At 36.4% G+C, this 20,239-nt stretch overlaps 2 protein-coding genes across 6 annotated transcripts in view; one reads left to right on the plus strand and one right to left on the minus strand.

Moving 5' to 3' along the window:
* The window catches only part of LOC127412679 (leucine-rich repeat and immunoglobulin-like domain-containing nogo receptor-interacting protein 2), a 522,983-nt gene that overhangs the window by 491,669 nt on the left and 11,075 nt on the right, over positions 1-20,239 (plus strand). Inside the window, exon 1 of one of the 4 annotated variants that reach the window (XM_051649248.1) lies at positions 2,404-2,446. The exons of the other annotated variants lie outside the window; for them this stretch is intronic. Within the exon in view, the coding sequence (XP_051505208.1) occupies positions 2,426-2,446 (21 nt within the window). The 5' untranslated portion in view covers positions 2,404-2,425. Of the gene's footprint in view, positions 1-2,403; positions 2,447-20,239 lie in introns of those variants that run through there. 4 annotated transcript variants of the gene reach the window in all.
* LOC127412684 (uncharacterized) overlaps positions 1-20,239 on the minus strand; it is a 189,629-nt gene that overhangs the window by 79,880 nt on the left and 89,510 nt on the right. The window lies entirely within an intron of this gene.

Consider the following 20,239-nt stretch of genomic DNA (forward strand, 5'->3'; position numbering starts at 1 on the left):
TTGAGCAATGAAACGGCAATGGCCAATCAGAGCCACTTAAAATAGTCCTCCGTCCCATCAGTAATGACAACTGATCCTAATGCACAAGTTTTAAACCATCTGAATGCCCAGTTGCTGTATGTTCCACCTCTGTTCGCGGTGGCACACGAAAATTAATACTGAAGAAACATCACCTGACACTCGAAAAGAATCTGTATAACAAGAGCGAAAAGCACTTTGGAATTATTTTGGATTCATTGCATATTGCACCACTCGCTCTGAACGTATGTTAAATATACTGCAAATGAGCAACAGGACACAACTAAAACGCTCCCGTTCTAATGAAGGCATAGACACGGTGTAAATAATTGATTTATTATGCTGATTAGACAGCTTTGTTTTTAATGAGAGCATTCGCGAGAGTGCAGAACTTTGTGCGGAGCATCACTGAGCTCGCATCTAAATGCAGGTCTCAAACTGTGTTAACCTGCAGTGAGTGACAGCAATCATTGTAATGGGAGAGTTTGTCGCGTTGCTCGATTTCTGTGTAAAATTTATATATATATATATATATATATATATATATAAAATAAAAAATAATAACAGTTTTGTTTTGTCATGTTAATAAGTAGGCCAATGTGAATTTGATTTGTACAAAATAGCAATAAAGTAATTCAGCTTAACTGTTCTAAGTTTGTTTTGGAGGTGTAGCCAACATAAAGGATATGGCATGAATAGCATATTTCAGGAATCACCGTCATTGTTATCGCGTCTGCTCTAATAAGACCCATTTGCCACGCAGATGGTATTAGTAGATTTAACATTTTCACGAATCGCACAAACTTCTATCGCAAATGACTGTTTTTAATTTCCAGAGTGCAACCAATGAGGCCAAAAATGATCTAATGATCATCTTACATGAACAATATCACCACTGAAGATCTAACGGGATCAATGTTCCCCTGTCTCGCCACTAAAGGGCTTACTGAACTCAATAAGTAACTTGGTCAATTTAAATCGGCTGTTAATACGTTTGAATGTTGAATATGTCATATTATTTACTGTACGTGGACTAATAATTTAAGCAGTAATTTAGCAATAATTTAATTTATTCTATGCCATAGATATCCATTTAAAATAATTTTTATTTGGCCTAACATTAACAAACATTATTACAATATTTAATGCTTAAAAGATGCTTAAAAGAAACTGGAGTGCAGTTCATATCCACCATTGAAATCTGCTACTCTGAAGAACCGCACGGCTGCTTACTTTGTGACATCACGGTATTTTAATATTTTATTCAACATTAATAATCGCGATTACAATATCAAATGCAATAATTGACAATAATGATTTTTGCTATAATTGTGCAGCCCTAGTGCCTAGCATATTGTCATCTGGCTCAGGTACTATCATTTGCAAAATTATGATTTCATAGACTACTGCTGTAAATTTTCAGTAATGCTGTACTTTATTAGCATCAGTGTACCGTGCAACCCTACTGGGCGTTGTATATTGACTTACTGGAAATTCATTTGCGGCAGCAATAAATGACAGACATGACGAATGAAAACAAACAACTGTGACAGCCCTTATTATACAGGATGAAATGGCACTAGAGTTCATAAGAGTTGATTATCACAGTAACCCTCATTAGCAAAAATACAGCAATGTATCTGCTGTAACGTATCAACAACAAAACAGATTTATGAGGAAGAATCACATGAGACATCATTAGAGAATAAGAAGATTCGTTTGTAATTGTCAAAACCCTGTTCACAATTTCATTCAGTTCCTACTGACAAAGAACACACCCTACAAAAACCTAACAGATGAAAATACTGTATCAGATTATGGACCTAGTAATGCAGGTATTATCTAAAGCTGCAGACATGACCTCATCTTAGTGCATAAGAACTAATGATTTACTCTACACGAGTATCTAGGCTTACTGATACAATTAATATCTATTATTCATGGATCATTAAAAAAGCAGCTGTCTCCTGGTTGTGATGGACTATAATTGAATATGTTTAACTTTTTTTACTGTAATGGCTCTCAAATGAAATGCTAATCTCTGCTTAAGTGATTGATATGCAGAGAAGAATGTCTTTAATACTTGCAACATGCAACACAAATGATGAACAAGACACACACTTCAGGCTGAAATCAAATTGGCTGACATTCCTGAATCTAAGAAGGCCATTTACTAACAAAATCCTACTAAAGAGGCTCACCATGAAATGCATGAAAAGATGAATAACTGCATTGGCTGAAGGTTAAAGGTAAAGGCTGTTCTGACTGTTTTGGGTTAAAGGGGGAGGGAGGGCGAGAGAACAGGAGGAAAGGAGGGATATGGGAGAGAAGAGAAGAGAAGAGAAGAGAAGGAGCTGGATTCCAACTGGGATTACTGAGAATTTGTCAAAAGCACTGCTCGGGCAAGATGAAGACATGGAAAAAGCTGGTATGCTGCTTCTTTGCTTTGATTATAAGCTTCTCTGAATATTTGCACTTCTTATACCAATGATAATGGCACTGGATGGGATTAAACATCTCTTGCTGGCTGTTTCTCATTTTAGTCTTGAGTGAAGGACATGGGAGAAGGAGAGTGTTGGGTGCATTGTTTTGGTAGTTCATCCTTGAGAAACATAATTCGTGAAGCATCATTAATGCTTGATGCTTCTACTTCATCTTATGTTGATTACCAACATTATTTCTTCAGTTCATCCCTTTTGAAATGTAATTGCATACACTATGAGAGCATGAATCATCTACTTTATGTGTTGTCTCTGAAATTTAGATGTAATTTGAAGGAAACAGAAAGATATCTCTGCTGAAAATAAACAGCTTAAATCAGCCTTTGCTAGTTTAAGCTGGTCTAACTGGTCTGCAGGTGTCCGAGCTGGTTGTAAGCTGGTCTAGATGGCCTCCCAGCATGGTCCTCACGCAATTCTGTATTATGACAGGAAAACACTTTAAATATAGTGCATGACTTATGTTTGAAGTACATAAGCAACTACATTTACAAGCTTGTTCAAGTGCTATCAAATTGCGCAGTTGCTCAACTGATAGAGCAATGTACTCACAATGCAAAGGATTGGGGTACAAGTCCAAAACAAGTCGACACGTGAGCTGAAAGTGTCAGAAGCCCCAAAAAATTACATGTTTGCTTCAGTAATTGCGTTTTTCATCTCACATTTGCTTTCTATGACAATATCATTTAGCGTTAGTTTTAAGGTTTAGGGTAGAGAGGTAGATTTTGTTGATTTAAAACTCAATAGAGCACTAACTTTAAAAGCATCATCTGTTTGGGAGAACATTTAACGGCCTTTTAGCGCCACACAGTGAACATTTCTCCTCGGAACTGCCATGATCAATGTTATAAACCATGTTATGTAATTTTGCAAAAATGTCCCCAAAGTCACAGCATATTTATGTGATCAGACTGAAATTAATCGAAATCAAAATCTAACTTAACAAAATCGAACTGCATTCAAATTAGGTTTGTACAATTTTGGTCAGGGATGTGGGAAGGTTGTTTGTTTTCTGTGATGTCACTCCTGTTGGGCAAAGCCAAGTGTGGTCATCATACACCCCTGATGTTTTCCAGATATAGATAAGCCCACATTTATGACTAAACCTCTTGAGCAAGTGACTGTGTGCACATCGACCTCATCTTACACACTTCAGCTTCCCACATGGCCTCAGCCTCTCCGAGACCACATGGCTATACACACGCTTACTGTTGCTTCCTGCTGAACCTCAAATGTAGACAAGCTGTGAACAGAAGGCATCTATTTCCTCTCCGCTTTTAGAATTTCTGAAGTATCAGATATGCTGACTGGCCTTGTCGGCCATCCGTAATGATAAATAGCTTTAATGGTACTTTCTTATGCTATAGAATTGAATGATTGTTCTTATCCTATCTCAACTAGTCCAGTGGTTCTCAACAGTTGGGTCTTGACCCAAAAATAAAGCAGGTCTGTTCAGATAGGGTCGCAGACAATAGGGAAAAAACAAAGCTATATGCTAATAATAAAACACAGCTCAGTAATTGTGCATATTAAATAGGAAAATAAATATGCTTCTAAAATTTTAAAAGTTTTTTCATAATCTTTTTGTCACTTTCTCCTATATCTTGTGGTGTTGACCAAGGTTGTGCATACACTCTACAAAACTATGCAAGTTAAAACATGCAAGTTAAAACAAAAAAACTGTTAATTTTGTGTGATTAATTCCATAAAAAAAATTGAAAAATTAACACAATCATTCCACCTAAACCATACATAAATTCCATAATATAAGTACATATTTTCCTACAATCAGAGCAAGTCCAGCTGAAGAGCAATTAATTTAGTGTTTTTACGAGCGGCATCAGCAGATGGCAGTCAGCGTACCTTAAATCTCACAGGCAGTGCAGCCACAGAATGAGAGCTGGTCACACAGGACGTGTTCTTGACAGCTTGACGAAGCACAACAGAGTGCAAATCAACACAATTTTAAAAGTAAACAACTTTAAACTTATAAAGTGCCCTAAAAATGTGGTGTTTATGATGCTGAAAACCAGTGAGACAATTCGAAAGCATCAATCTTACACAAATGTACATAGAACATCAATTAAAAATAGCTCAGAAAGAATGCAAGAACGCATCCTGTGAGAACAGGATGGATTGACAAACTCAGTTGCAAAATAAATATACTGAATAAACAATATACTGACTTTTAAAGCCACTTGTTGTATTGTCTAATCCAGTGTTTTTCAATCCATTCCTGGAGTACCACTAACCCTACAAATACAGTACTACATGTACAGGGTTGGGGATTAACGGAATACATGTAACGGGATTACGTTTTTAAAATACAAAATATAAGTAACTGTATTCCACTACAGTTACAGTTTAAATCATTGGTATTTAGAATAGTTACATTAAAAAAGTATTTTGATTACCGGAGAGATTACTTTGCATTTTATTGTCATTTGTTTCATTTAATATTTAGTCCTTTCAGATGGAAAACATTTATACATATAAATGATGCGATCCAAAGTGCATTTGAACAGCAGTGAAACACTTTCTTATGATGTGTTACATTCATACGAGCAGACAGAGAAGTAAGTTTGAAGTAAGTTTGGAGCAGAAGAAATAGAAATAAACCTTGTGTAAATTGTCAGCTTTACACTAAGGTACAATGCTATTTCTAGCCATTTTACATGCACGTTACCAGGCACGATCATTTTTTTTTTTTTTTTTTATCAAGAAAATTCACGTTAGTAATTTCTTTTATTCTAGTAAGACCTTTGATATTAGGGCAAAATCGTATTCTTGATAATAATTTTTGTATTGTTTTCCTGTAAAAATATCTAAAAATCCTTAAAACAAGATCAATTTGATTTATCTTGTTTTAGAAACAACACTGCATATGATATTAGAGTTTTTATAGTCAAAAGAAATGAAAAAAATCTACCAGTGCTGAAGAAGTAATCCAAAGTATTTAGAATACGTTACTGACCTTGAGTAATCTAACGTAATATGTTAAAAATTACATTTTATTCTGTAGTGGAAAACATTTCAAAAGTAACCCTCCCAACCCTGTACATGTACATACAATACATGCTCTGACAGTGTGCAATTTCAGATGCAGGGCTAGTCTATGCGATGACACTTTTGCTTCTTGTACTTCTTGTGTTGCTTCCTGTTTCCTGAAGATACCACATCTCAAGGAAAACTAAAGCAAAAATGTACACAAGAGGCCCTCCACTCTAAATTGTACAAGCGCAATGTATTTAGAAACAGGAAAGAGGGAATGACATGGCACATATGTTGGTGGACCAGAACAGGCTGTGCCAGGCTTTTAAGTGAGTGACTATTACATTTAAGAGCCAGTTCAAGTCAATTATTGCATGCTCTCTCACTCTCACTCCCTCCCCCAACTCACTGTTGTGTTTTATCCTTTTTCAAGTGCATTTTATAGAGCACATTAACTTGATAAATTATATTAACTTGAGCAACCATGAGGAAAATATGCTTGTGACTATATCATTTTGAGTGGTAGTCGAAAGGCATCCAGAAGCCATTAATTCTCATTGTTAGGGACTTCCTAAAGAGACAAACCTACAAATGGGTTCCATCCTTATGCTGCCTCTGAATCTTACAGCAGGGCTCTTTGTACAATAAGTAGATGTAATTCCTTATGGTAAGAAAGAGTTTGCCAAAATCATAAATGTAAATAAGTTCAATATCTCACCACATCAAATTACATATACGACCCACATAGATGCTGAAATTGTTCTTAGCAGCAGAAAGAGAAAAAAAAACTTGTTCTTTGAGGATTTCTAGTGCTTTGTACTGAAACACAACCAAGGAAACCTGTTCATAGCATTTTCTGTTTCACAACTGCATTTGTACTTGTGGCAAGAACAAGCCTGCATTTTGTTGAACATTGTAACCTAAATTTCTGGCACAGGTGTCAGTGTTTTTCAGGGCACTCTGCCTCTTTTTACCTCAGCACTGAAAAAGACATTTGTTTGTCCTAGGTTGTCAACCTGGAATGTTTTCCCAGGCTCTGTGATGGGGCCATGACTTCCTAAAAAATATATCTTTAATAATATACAGTACATGAATTTGCAGTGCATAAATATATTAGGGATGTCCTGATACTAACACTGGTATTGGAATCGGTTCCTATAACATTCTCTTAAAAATGTCAAACATTCAGCATGCAACTTAAAATCATATTATGTCCCAGTGAGATTATTAAACTGCAAAGACTGCAATTTAATGAGATAAATATATAGTTTGTATGTGCTGTGCACTTCAAATATGAGCACTTGTGAATGTGTGGAGCCGGTGTTGTGCCGACACCAGCTGCTCATACCTTTTAGAGCTCCTTGGCTTATACACAGAAAACACCATCATAAGCATTGTGTGCTCTTTTTGTATAGATGAAAGTGAGCATAGCGCAAACTTTGTAGCATGATGCGCACACAGACTATATATTTATATCATTAAATAGCAGCCTTTTGCGGTTTAATAATCACATTGGGTCAAATAGCGACCTGCTTTTCCGGAAGTGAGAATCTACAGTCAAAAACACACAAAAAACGGAAAGGGCTTCACTCCAAAATAAAAGCTTCTGCCAAAATAAAAGCTCAATTTAAATGGAAAAAGTAAGACAGAAATGTATTACTATAGTATAGTTATGAAATATTAACTGTACTACTACTACTACTACTACTACTACTAATAATAATAATAATTATTATTATTATAAATCAATATTAATAATATTTTATTTAAGCAATATCCACATATGTAATTCTCTGTTATGCAGCACTTTATTTGACAAAAATAAATCCAGTGTTGTATTTTGGATCACTTTATTTGATAAAATACAATTTTATGCTGAAAATGTATTGTTCTATTTTCATTTGATTAAAGTTTTTGTCAGGGTTATGCAGAGATGAAGATCCAAACGCAGAGTTCAAAACCAAAAACACTTTATTAACAAAACAAACTCCCACAAGGGGGAAAACATAAACAACACTGAAGGGGACAAAGGGATTATCCAAGCTGGGGCAGAAGGAACCAGGGAATCAGGACCAACCGGACTGAACCAGGTAGGGGAACAGGATCGACAAGAACACTTGAAGGATCATACAGGAACGACTAGTAACAAGACGAACTGGCACTGGACAGCACACAAGTGGAAACTAAAATAGGGAGAGAAATCAAGCGGTTTAATACAGGGCAGGTGTTACTATTGAAACAATAATGTGCAAACAAGGAGGCGGGGTGTGACGTAAGACAGAAAAGCACGTGGCTTTGTTGTTGTTTCTGTATCGCCGTGTGCTTTTCTGTCTTACATCACACCCCGCCTCCTTGTTTGCACATTATTGTTCTCACAAGAAGGCAAAACATCCGAATGGCATGAACACACATCGCCAAGCCAATGAGGCTATATACACTCATGCCAATCAACAAACGAGACGATAGAAGACACTTGTGTGAGAGTTCGGCCACACACCCGACACCTTACCGAAGTGACAGAACCTTAGCACAAACATGAAGACAGCTTGTAACCCGGGTGCGTGGCGCAAAGCGAGCGCAACGTGCATCCGCAGACGCGAGAGACGGACACAAAGACCGACATAGATTATTGACGTGAGTGCATGCAGCCTAGATGACACAAGCGCGATGCACCCACATCTCTAATAGACAGACGAGGAGTATGAATGTCTGACACTCTCCAGACATGAAAAACAACAGACAGAAGAGCGTGCGGCGGGGAATATAACCGAAACCACGTGCTCACACAAAGACAGACATGGGCGGATAATGTCACGGTCCTGCCAGACCAAAACCCAGACTGACAGGACCGTGACAGTTTTAATTAATTCATTTATTGAGTCACCATTTTAATGATAAAATTTAAATAAACTGTTGATATGGAACAGGTATCATCAAGTACCAAAGAGGAAGTATCGGTACTCGTACTTGTTCTCAAATAAATGGTGTCTGGAGAGCCCAGTAAATATTTAATATAGTTTATGTGGATATAACCTTCAATTTAATGTTTTATCTTTTTGATGTGGTGCCTAAAATGCTAATAATAAACATACTGTATAACCTTTGACAACTGAACACCATTACTGGTTTCTAGTAGAAAATATGTTATTTCCATATAAATGTTACCAGATAGCACGAAAAAACATTTTTTATATGATTAAGTGAATAACTTACAATGAACATGTTAGCTTAGAAGTCTAATTGATTAGCATGCCAAAAATATACAATATGTGATAGAATATTAGCAGAGACTATTTAGTAGAGACGGGTCACGAACTATTTAAATGAATGGGAGAAATTGGAACGAAGCTCTAGCACCCAATGGTCAACGGATGTAGAAAGGAAGTCCCACCTTACAGGTAAAAGAGCCAATCACATTTTAGATACAGACATCACCTATCAATCAACTCGCTAACACGCATGCATATTAGCTATACAATCCGTGAAAATTGCATGTTTTAGCGTAATATGAGGTAAAGAAAAACAATTTATGATTCCAATATTAGCAAATTTTTTTGCTGATTTGAAATATGTTCTTTGATCGTAATCTTGACCAACCATTTTTGAGATTTCGGTTTCGCCCCATTCAAGTAGATAGGAGCTGCACTGGTATGACTGGAAATAGCTTCCCAAGAGCATTCCAAATATGGCCGACAGTGGACTGACTTGCTAGAAAGACTTTGATATTAGCTTAGCAGGCTAATCAGTTAGCTAGCTGAAAACACAAAGAAAGAAAAATGTTTTTACCATTTGTTACTTTGATTTAATCACTTTATATTTAATATATATGTGAAATTACATAACTACAAAATATGATTACAGAAATCATAAAGCGATATTGCAGGTTTTCAGGCACCGAATAGGTTCGCAAAAAAAATTTTATTTTAGCAAATTGAATTGCTTTGGGGTCCAAAGAGGATGAGATTCACATGACCCTAGTCTTAGGTAATTAAAAAAAATTGTTAAAACATTAAGACCTTAAAATAATGCTTAATGCATGCTTAAAATAATGGCTTCACACAAGTTAAAGACATTTTACTGAGGGATAAGGCATTAATTACTAACATTAAACAATTGGTAGCAGGCTTCACTAAACAGAAAGTGAGGAATATCAGTTGGGTTTCACCCTACAACTTGGCTGCACCTTTAACAGAAGGTTATCAGTGAGAGGAACAAGAGAAGTTGCTCTCTCTATCTATTGCTTTATCACTAATTAACGTAGGCTCATTCCTCCTGATGAGCTCTGTTGGAAGCATATGGTTGGTCACTGCATAATTAGAAAGGTTTTCAGATTCTGCCTTTGATTCTGGCTGTCAGAGATGTTGATCCCACCTCACTTTCTCTGCGGGGGATGGCCAATTGTGCTGCTGCAGCAATTGGAGTCCCACACAGGGGGCAGAGAAAACAGTAAATTGCTCTTCAGTGCTTTTATGTTACCACCATGAAAATCACCTCTCAGAACTATGAAGGTAAATCGGTTGCAAAACTCAAGGGCTTGTAGATTTTTTAAGTTGAGAACTTGAACAATAAATATTTGCATTCGTAAGTTGAAATTTACACTCACAGCATCGATGTGAATACTTGCAAAATAAAAATCTGAAGATGAATGTTGCAATCTGCACTCACAGACAATAATCAAAAACCTGTGTTTTGAATTCAAAGTTGTAGACAAATAGTCACAAATGTGTAAAATGCATTCACATAAATACAACTACAGGCACAAACTTGTATAACATTTATACTTTTGTACTTTAACTTCGCATTACAACCACAAATCGGCAGTTACAACCTCTCAAATCTGGCACTGTAACTTCAAATCTTCCCGCCTTGACTTTTGCAACTACTTTTGTAATAAACCTTTAGTAAAACTCACATGTGCACTTGTAAACCCAGATGCGAGAGAGCAGGCTACCGGTGTTGGGCAGGGGCGAGGCCAACGAAGTTGTGACCTATCACAAGAGCTGGAACAACTGATGCCGGACCAATCAAAACGGATCATCTTGAAACGCGATGACATCATGCAACTGCGCCAACACCATTTTTTGTAGCAAAATAAGTCCAATGGCTGGTTGATACAGTGGCAGGATAAGTTAAGTAACTTGACTATTAAATGATTTAGAGTGAGTTTATCATGTAACAAATCAAATGAGACAATTTTGTCAAGATGATCAACACAGAATTCGTTGCCGACAGACCACACGTTATGTCTAAGGATGTGAAATGAGAAATTCTCTGAAGAAATGTTTCTACAAGATGTTTGTATTCTGTAAAATTACATGGATGCGTCAATCCAGCCAGCTGTCATATGCTACGAGTTCCATATTTCCATGAAAATATTAAATAGACTTTAGGAACCAATAGGTATACAAGTGAAGAATCTCAATTATCACCAGAGAACTGTTCCTACATTTTTTATCTTTTACAGATAAAATGAGATGAATTATTGATGACAACAGAGACAGCTGACAAATCCTTAAATTGTCATATTGCAGCGTTCTGCTTTCAATCATTTTCTGACATTTATTTATCTTCTGTATTATTTTTTTTAAAATGTTTAAAGGTGCAGTATGTAAGATTCAGAAACCCTTGTTATTAATGACACCTGTGGCCGTTAAGTGAACTGCAGCCAGCTACTTGTTGCTCGTGCTCATGCAAACACTCCATAGGGATGTGAGCATAGACCAAAACAATGATGGAACGTACAAAGAGGCTGAACATGTTACACTGGCATCATGCTGACAGATGAGGTAGCATAATTAAAATTACAGTTATGATTGTTTTACTACAAACTTTGAGACTAAACCAAAACTACTTATCAGCTAACAGCATACTGATACACACATAGAGCTACATACTACCGAACTATACCAGACAGTTTACTGTTGCACTGCAGTTATGTTGCACTATTGTATGTTTTGTATGTCATGTTGTACTACGATTAAGAAACCATCGTATTTGCTTAAATGTATCCTGTATACCTGACTTTAATATAAAGAGAAGATCATTGAAATTATTTGAAAGTTATTAAGCAAGGTAGCTTGCAATTCGTCAGCATTAGCAGGCAAGATCAAGTTAGCTAAAACGACACAGGTCAATCCTTATGGCACTATATTTCACATGCTTTGCAGTTATGTAAGCTTACCTGTCCAATAAGAAGAATGCCAATTCAGGGTCAGTTTTGATCCCCAATTGCCAATTTTCACTTTAGTTTTCGCTCGATCACAATCACGTTCCCGCTTAGCCAGACAGGATTCAGTAATAAATGTTTGTGTAGGAGTCAGTGTTGTGCTGGGAGCCTGACATTTGCTGGATTCCATCTGTAAGATAACATTACCTAGTGTTGCAGTTTGTTGTTGCTGTTGAATAGCGGAAGAGAAGCGATTACTGAGGCAAGGCTCTCGGGAGCACACATAACTTCACATCCTTTGGATTTTCCCGGCAAAAGAAAAAAAAAAAAAAGTGAATATTACATGAAAATTGTTACATATTGCACCTTTAAACTGAACAAAGTCTGGTATCATGCTATTGCTTAAGTGCTTGGACGGAAATATTTTTTATGGTTTTGAAGTGTAAAACACACAACAACTTGAGTGTTATTCTTTGAATGGGTCACTATATTAATCATGCTTGCTGACTATTTATAGAAGATTAAAAATCATGCCTTTATTATTTCATTATTATTATTTCAGTTAGTCGCTTTTCCCTTATACGTATTTCTACTTCAATGCTGTAATATTACATTGTTGCAAATTAGCAAGCAAAGGTTAAATCTAAAGAAGTCATACAGTACTTTCAGATGAATTGTAATGCTACTGTAATTATTATACACAGTGTACATTCTGTTTGAAATGAGACTCTGTTCATATATTTATCCATTCAGAATAAAACAAAGGTAATTTTTAAATGTCTTTTACATGGACAGTAATTCATTTCTTAGTTCTAGTTAAAAGTCTGTTTAAACTGTTTTGTCAGCCTGTCCATGCTGTCCAATCCTTAAAATCAAGCAGTAAGAAAGTACATCTTGATGCCTTAAGAATAAGATATATAAATGAGAACTTATTAAAATACATAATTGCCTGACCGCGATGACTTGCTTTAATCAAGATTATTTGAGATTACAGTGGTCATGTGCACTTTTAATTTAAATCACATATTGGCATCTAAATAAGGGAAATTAGCAAATCCTAAAAACACCAGAAAAATGCACATTTCTATATCTCTAGTTCAGATGCAGCAGGAGAACAGATTCAGCCATCAAGTAAGTACTATGATCCGTTTTGATTGGTCCAGCATCAGTTGTTCCAGCTCCTGTGATTGGTCACAACCGCCCAACACTCGCATCTGGGTTTACAAGTGCACAAGTGAGTTTTGCTAAAGGTTTATCACAAAAGTATTTACAAAAGTCAAGGTGGGAAGATTTGAAGTTGCAGTGGCAGATTTGAGAGGTTGTAACAGTCGATTTGTTGTACTGCGAAAGTGAATTAAAGTACAAAAGTAAATATGTAATACAAGTTTGCGTCTGTCGTTGTACTTATATGAGTGTCATTTTACACATTTGTGACTATTTGTCTACAAATTTGAATTCAAAACACAAGTTTCTGATTATTGTCTGTGAATGCAGATTGCAACATTCAACTTCAGAGTTTTATTTTACAAGTATTCAAAAATTGCTGTGAGTGTAAATTTCAGCTTAAGAATACAAATATGTATTGTGCAAGTTCTCAAATTCAAATCTACAAACTCTCAAGTTTTGCAAACGATTTACCTTCATACAGAACAGATAAATAAATCAAACTCCAGGTGAGAGACTATTCTTGTGAAGCATAGTCATCAAAAAATTAAGCAATTTACCATTCCATCAGTTCTATTCCGATGAATACACAACAAATAGATTAAATAATGAAAAACATATTAAAAAAGTACTTTTTATTTTTTAATTTTTACTGCGCTTAAAACAATTCCTGTACTGACATGTATCCTTTGAAAAAAAATAGCATTTGGATATTTTACATTAATACATATATCTTTGTTGACAATTTCCCAAAGCATTCAAGCACCTATCAAAGTATGCAGCTGTAAATATAGTACACTGCTCCAGTGAAATTGATTATTTTGCTGGGGATATCTCGTATTAAAGGACATACCCTAAACCATGTCAGTCACAGTGGATTAGATTTAGAAGTCAGTGTGCCTGTCATTTCTGCATTAGTCAAACGTGTATTGGTATTTACAATTTATGTACTCTCCTTGTGAATGATTATGTCTGGAAAGTCACTTTATAATTCTACATCAACGGTAGGAAAAAAAATATTTTTTTTGGTCAATTTGGTCAAGGGGCCACTGCATGTTGGACAGTATTTAACAGACCTGGGTCTGTATTCACAATTTTTTTTTTTTGTCTTAGTTTTATCTTCTCCAAAAAGTTCCTAGCTAGGAGTTTTTGCTTAAAACCTATTTACAAAACTGCTAAGACCAAGTTTTAGTAAGGAAACGTTAAGATAAGTGTAAGGCAGAGTTGACATCGTTGCTATGGGTGATGTCACATTTTATTAGCGTGCTCTCATTGATTGGTAGACAAGGAACAGCTATTTGTCAGCTAAGACAGACAACGAGATGCATGCATCCCATCAACAGCATCAAAACATGCCTTGATTCCCCATGAATGCACCCTTTTTTCTCTGCAGCGAGAGCGCATCCACAGGAAAAAATACGCTATGAATTGTCGGACGATGTGCGGTCTGGAAAAGCAAGGGCATAGTTTGATAGATTATTCTGTTGACTGATGACAGAAATTCCCAATTCATCCGCACCACACAGTTATATTTTTATGTGCCTAGGGAGCGCAGAGTTGTCAAACCCTTTATCTCAGGTGTAATTTGGATGTTTCAATTTGTGGGAGAGGTACCTGCATCTTTAACTAAGTTTACAAAAATGAAAATATTACAATTCAGGCGATACCTTTTTAAATGGCCAATGTCATAACAATATTCGAATATATTGTTTTTAATGTGGATTGACGACAGCAGACATGCTTCGGATCATTTGTGAGTCACTCTTAGGGAGTTAGAAGTCCTCAGGAGGACTTCTAAGCTGTCGTGGGTTTAGGAGCTACTTTTAGCATTAAAATGCTTCATGAGTTACTCTTTGATGAAAATTTTACAAGTCCTAAAATTAGGAGTGACACGCCCCTAAATTTTCATGTAGTAGGAGCTACGATTTTTTGTGAATATGGGCCCAGTTCAGGAGTTTCTTAAAAGCTTACATCATTGAATTACCTACACCACTGTAAATGATTCTGATAACTGTCCAAAAGATGTGACATCACAATATGCTTATTCTGCAGATCCTCTGCATCTATCAATTCTCTCTTCAGAAGATAAGAAAGAGTAGCAGCTATTTTGATAAAGATGTATTGAACTCTCCTTACAGACAAGTTGCTTCTTATGCAGTAGGAAAGGGTTCTTCCTTGACTCCTCATTACCATTGGCTGCAATTATTACACTAAAACATTAATGGCTAAATATGCACTCTTCCTCTGCTTTAACCTGTGAGTTAATTACATCTTTCCTTCAGGGTAGCATCATTGCAAGATATGAGACTCATTAAAATAAAGCAATGATTTAATAATGTTAACAATTATCCTGATGCAAATATTGAGCTTACAGGAGGGATGGGGCTGGTGAATTAAGACATCCATTCCAATGCTGACAGATACAGTACATTTGCAAAAATCAACCTTCACCATTACAAGATCATCTGCAAGTTAAGTCCATATTCGTCTAATTGCACATATTATAGTAAATGTACAGTATAGCAAACAAGCTATACCATGATGAAAAGCTATTACCAGCATGGAAATCAAGTGATTATCTCACTTCTTAAATTGTCACAGAATTTGTTATAAACTTGTGTCTTTTGAGAAAAACACTAAAAGTGTGAGAAAAAAAAAAAACCTGTACAATTTTTAGGTTGTACCACTATCAGAGTTGTTTGTGTAAGGAAGTTGTTTCTCTAAAGTGTCACGGCCAGCTGAGGCAGGTGTGTGTGTTAATATGACTCGATAAAACAACAAAGAAAAGTAACCATGGAACACTCACTTTTAATAGCATCACACATAGACATTGTGTAAATTGGGCTTGTTTTAGTTGTGACTCTGTAGTGCTATTAGTAAACATAGCCCGGCACAACAGCATTTACTCAACCAACTGCGTGAGTTTGAGGCAGGACTATCCATTTTTTCGACCGATGGCAGATGGGAGGAGTATTAGGGAAAGCTGTTTGAAAACACTCTTTTTAGCAATTCCGTTTGGTGAGAGTAGTGGCGCAGAAATTACACACTTTGAAGTAAACAAAATATATCAACATAGCTCTTACAGGGTGTGAAAGGCCATCACAGGTGGTCCACATCAGAAGGACAAAGATAGTCTCAGATGGAGATATAGCACAGCCTGGCTTAAAAATGGCTTATGTTGCTTGATTGCACAGGAGTCCAGTTTGTTATCTAAAGCCCGAAACTGCCAGGGCAAAAGACTGGAAAATGGTGGAGAACCAATGTAAGGGTATTAGACTCTGTTCTAGTCTGGTTGACAGAGCCAGGGAGGACCATTCACGCACCTTAAGCTGATCACAGCCCAGGTCTGAGCATTGGACAAAATAAATGTGCCAGGTGTTTAAAGAGTATCTCTCTCTCTCTCTCTCTTTTACAGACATGCATCATGACATATTGTAGATCTGTGTTGCAACATAGCATGCTTTTATTTAATGGTGAAGCTAAGTTTTTATTATTATAAGTCAGTTAGTTAATATTAATATGCATAAAAGCATCCTGCTTTAAAGCCACATTAAATCAAAACTATTTTGACCATATTTACTTTTTTAAAGGAATAGTTCATCCAAAAAATGAAAAATCTGTCATAATTTTATAATCCTTAAATCGCTCCAAACCCCCTGTGCTGTTTTATTCTCTCTCTCTCTCTCTCTCTCTCTCTCTCTCTCTCTGTAACATAAAATTAGAAATTCTGAGTAATTTCCAACGCTTTTCCATTCAGTGGGAGTATTTAGTGTCAGTCAAGCTCCGAAAAAGGTCACAAAAGCACCATAAATGTAGTCCATACAACCTGTGCACTATATTTGAAGTCTTTTGAACCCACACAATAGCTTTGTGTGATTTTAGGTCAGTGACCAAACATCATGAAGTCAAACCTGCGGAACATATGCTATATTTGATTTGAGAGCTGCATACTGAGTTTCACATATGATTTGATTTTAAAGTGAATAAAGACTTAAACTTCAGTCATTTTAATCAGACAAAGCTATTTAATAGCTTCGGAAGAAATATAGCACCCAAGATGCATAAACTACATTTATGATGCTTTAATAACTTTTTCAGAGCCTGACAGATGGATAAAATCCATCCTACATTTTCATTGAATATCTGAGCTACATCATATTAGGGAAGTAAATGGGTTGCGAACAGCGTTTAATGTTGACTTTAAATGTATGGTATAATATAAGATTAGTATTATTGAAGATACATCAGATAATAGCATTAGATTTATAGCACTACAAAACAGAAGAGACAAACCACTGTCTGAAATGCTGCAATTAGCTTATCCAAACCAAATTAGATTTAAACCAGAAAAAATAAATAAAAAGTGTTAATGTCATGAGGCATGAGTCATTCATAAATATGTTGTATGGATTTGACTAAAGTCCAACTGACTCCCAGATAGTCAAAATCAATCCAGTATTGAAAAGCAAACAAAGAAGCAACTAAATTCTCTTAATCATAGAGCTTGGGAAAATAACCAATATCTTCAGTGAAAGGTTAACTTGGGTACAATTTGTTCATTATATATGAGGTAGCAAAGTGTCTTCAGATGTTTGAATGTGTTTGTATACACTGGTCTGTCAATAACTGTGTTTATGGGTGTGTTAGAGGAAGTGAACAGAGTAAATCTGACTCCTCTTGATGTCATATCTGAAGAAGCCTTCCTTTGCTGTGAGCATTCATTTTTGTGAATTATTTCAAACTGTCCATTTCAGTTAATTGATTCAAAACTATTCAATTTTGTTCCAATCAGTTCTATTCCAATTAATTCAAAACTAAACATTTGTTTGCGTCATCATTCAAAAATGTCTCTGTGGTGCATTTTCATATATTAAAATATTTTAGTAATGAATGGCAATATTTGCCTACTTCACCATTCACCATTTATTATTATATTGGTGCATATACTGTAAATGAAAGTTATTGTAATTCTCCCTTGTTTTAAACACAACTTCCTTGTGTTCTTTATTTCTATATTTTCACTTTTTTAGTTTTCACATAAAATATTTTGAATCCACTTGGCAATAGTTGCCATTTGGTCAAAATTATTGGTTCACTGGCTGAAACAAATCACCCTCTAGGCCATTTCAGACCAAATCAATAAATATCTATATGGTGTCAAAAAGCAGAACATTTTTAGTTTAGTATAATTTTTTTGCTATATCATCCGGTCCTACTTCTTATCCATTATTTCATTCTAACACTTATTTCTCAAAAAAAAAGAAAAAAAAAAAAAAAAAAAAAAAAATCTTGTAGTGTTTAGTTTCAGGGAATAATTGCCAATGCTAATAAAGGCAGCAAATAAACAGAATACTAAATACATTCTTTGTGTTGATTAGCATATATTTTGGTGAGGCAACACAGACACTATCTGAACAAGACCCAGAAGTATAATATTTTTTTCCCCCTTTTTTTTCAATTTTTGTTCTGTTTTGATCTGTTTCACTGACCATTCTCAGGGTAGATATGATCACTTGATAAAATATTGTCAATGTTTACACCCCTGCATACATCTCCTGTCTCCACCAACACCCACTCCCAGTTAATTCGTTACATGCGAGAGCAGACCATTCATTTGCTACCGTTACAGACATGTTGTGGCTGCAAATTTCAAATGTGATTTGCTCTCTGTGAATGTGTGGCATTTTGTGTTGTATAATGAGAGTGCCTAAACATGTTTTAAAACTCAACCAAGCTGTGTTTTGTGCCTGCGGTGTTTCTGCACCTCTTTCTCTGTTTAAATTTAGTGCGGCCCTTGACACACCAGATAAGGCACTGTGTCTGTGCACATTTCACATCCTGTTTCACAATCTGTCTGCTTTACCAACACACACACACCCACACACATACACACACTCTACTCATCTTTGGGCTTAATATACATTTTTGCATTTCTACTCAGATATCATATACAGGACAGTACTGAGGTTGTGGGTAGTGTTATTTATGCCAAAAAATTAAGTAAGCAAAACATTGTCATGTGTGTATAGGTAGTTGATGCATAGGATGTCCATGCACTTTATTTTAATCAAAATCAACATTTTAGGTTAAAATGTTTATGAATGTATAAGGTAAATTGTATAAGATATCATAAGTCCTGTAACTGGTCACCATTTCTCCTAAGCTCTTAAATCACATTTCAAATGTCACCATTTTAATAGTTTATTGCCTCCACAAGTTAATTTGAAATGATCCTGTGGTGTGACAAATGGATTTTTAAATGTATTCCATGGAGTCTCTCAATAAATATGAGAAAATAAAAGCTGCATGCATACTAATTATGCATTATATATATATAAATATATAAACTAGTTTTCAATTAATCATAGCATGTCACAGGATATGTCAACTTTCCAAAAGTACACTGGCGGCCAAAAAATTGGAATAATGTACAGATTTGACTGTTTCGGAAGGAAATCGATACTTTAATTCACCAAAATGGCATTCAACTGATCACAAAGTATAGTCCGGACATTACTGATGTTAAAAATGTCCTGGTTACTTGCGTAACCTCTGTTCCCTGATGGAGGGAACAAGACATTGTGTCGATGTAGTGACACTAGGGGTGCCCGAGACACCTCTGGTCTTTGATAAAAGGCCAATGAAAATTTGCATACCACTCCCCCGGACATACGGGTATAAAAGGAGCTGGTATGCAATCACTCATTCAGGTTTTGTGCTGAGGAGCCGAGACAAGGTCCCGGACATTTCAGTGGGTAGTTCAGCGTTGTGGCAGGAGGGACACAGCGTCTCGTTCCCTCCATCAGGGAATGGAGGTTACGCAAGTATCCAGGACGTTCCCAATCTGTCACTCACTCGACGTTGTGTCGATGTAGTGACATTAGGGGTACCTATACGAAACGCCGCAACTGGCTGAACTGTGTTACGTGAACTGGCGGTGTGTGATGGGCAGACCACTGTGTGCCTCTTAGCCAGCGCACCAGGCCGACACATAACCTCCCCCAACACTGTTATGAATGGTCGAATGGCCCTTTGGGGACAAGTCGACTACCCAAAAGATAGAGACGGGCTAGCCCAGTCGTGGCCTCTTATCCCCTTTTTTTCCTCTCCCCCAAAAAAATGGGAATTAACCGACTGGGGCCAACAGGTCTAGTTGGGGGGTGTCCCTCCCAAGGGGAAAACACCACGGAGACCACACCCCACCCGGGGGGGGGGGGGTATTTAAGTGGAAATACGTCACATGGTCTTGCCGAGCTTTGTCGGAAGTATACCATGTGGAGAAGTCCCATAGTAGGTCCTACCCTACAGGGGAGGAGTTACTACAAGCATGTTGACTGGGGCAGAGATGCCTCTGCCCAAAGAAGACGCAGTTTACCAACAGGGAAACGAATTAGCGGAAGAT

The sequence above is a fragment of the Myxocyprinus asiaticus genome, chromosome 22 (genome assembly GCF_019703515.2).
Source record: "Myxocyprinus asiaticus isolate MX2 ecotype Aquarium Trade chromosome 22, UBuf_Myxa_2, whole genome shotgun sequence".
NCBI lineage: Eukaryota > Metazoa > Chordata > Actinopteri > Cypriniformes > Catostomidae > Myxocyprinus > Myxocyprinus asiaticus.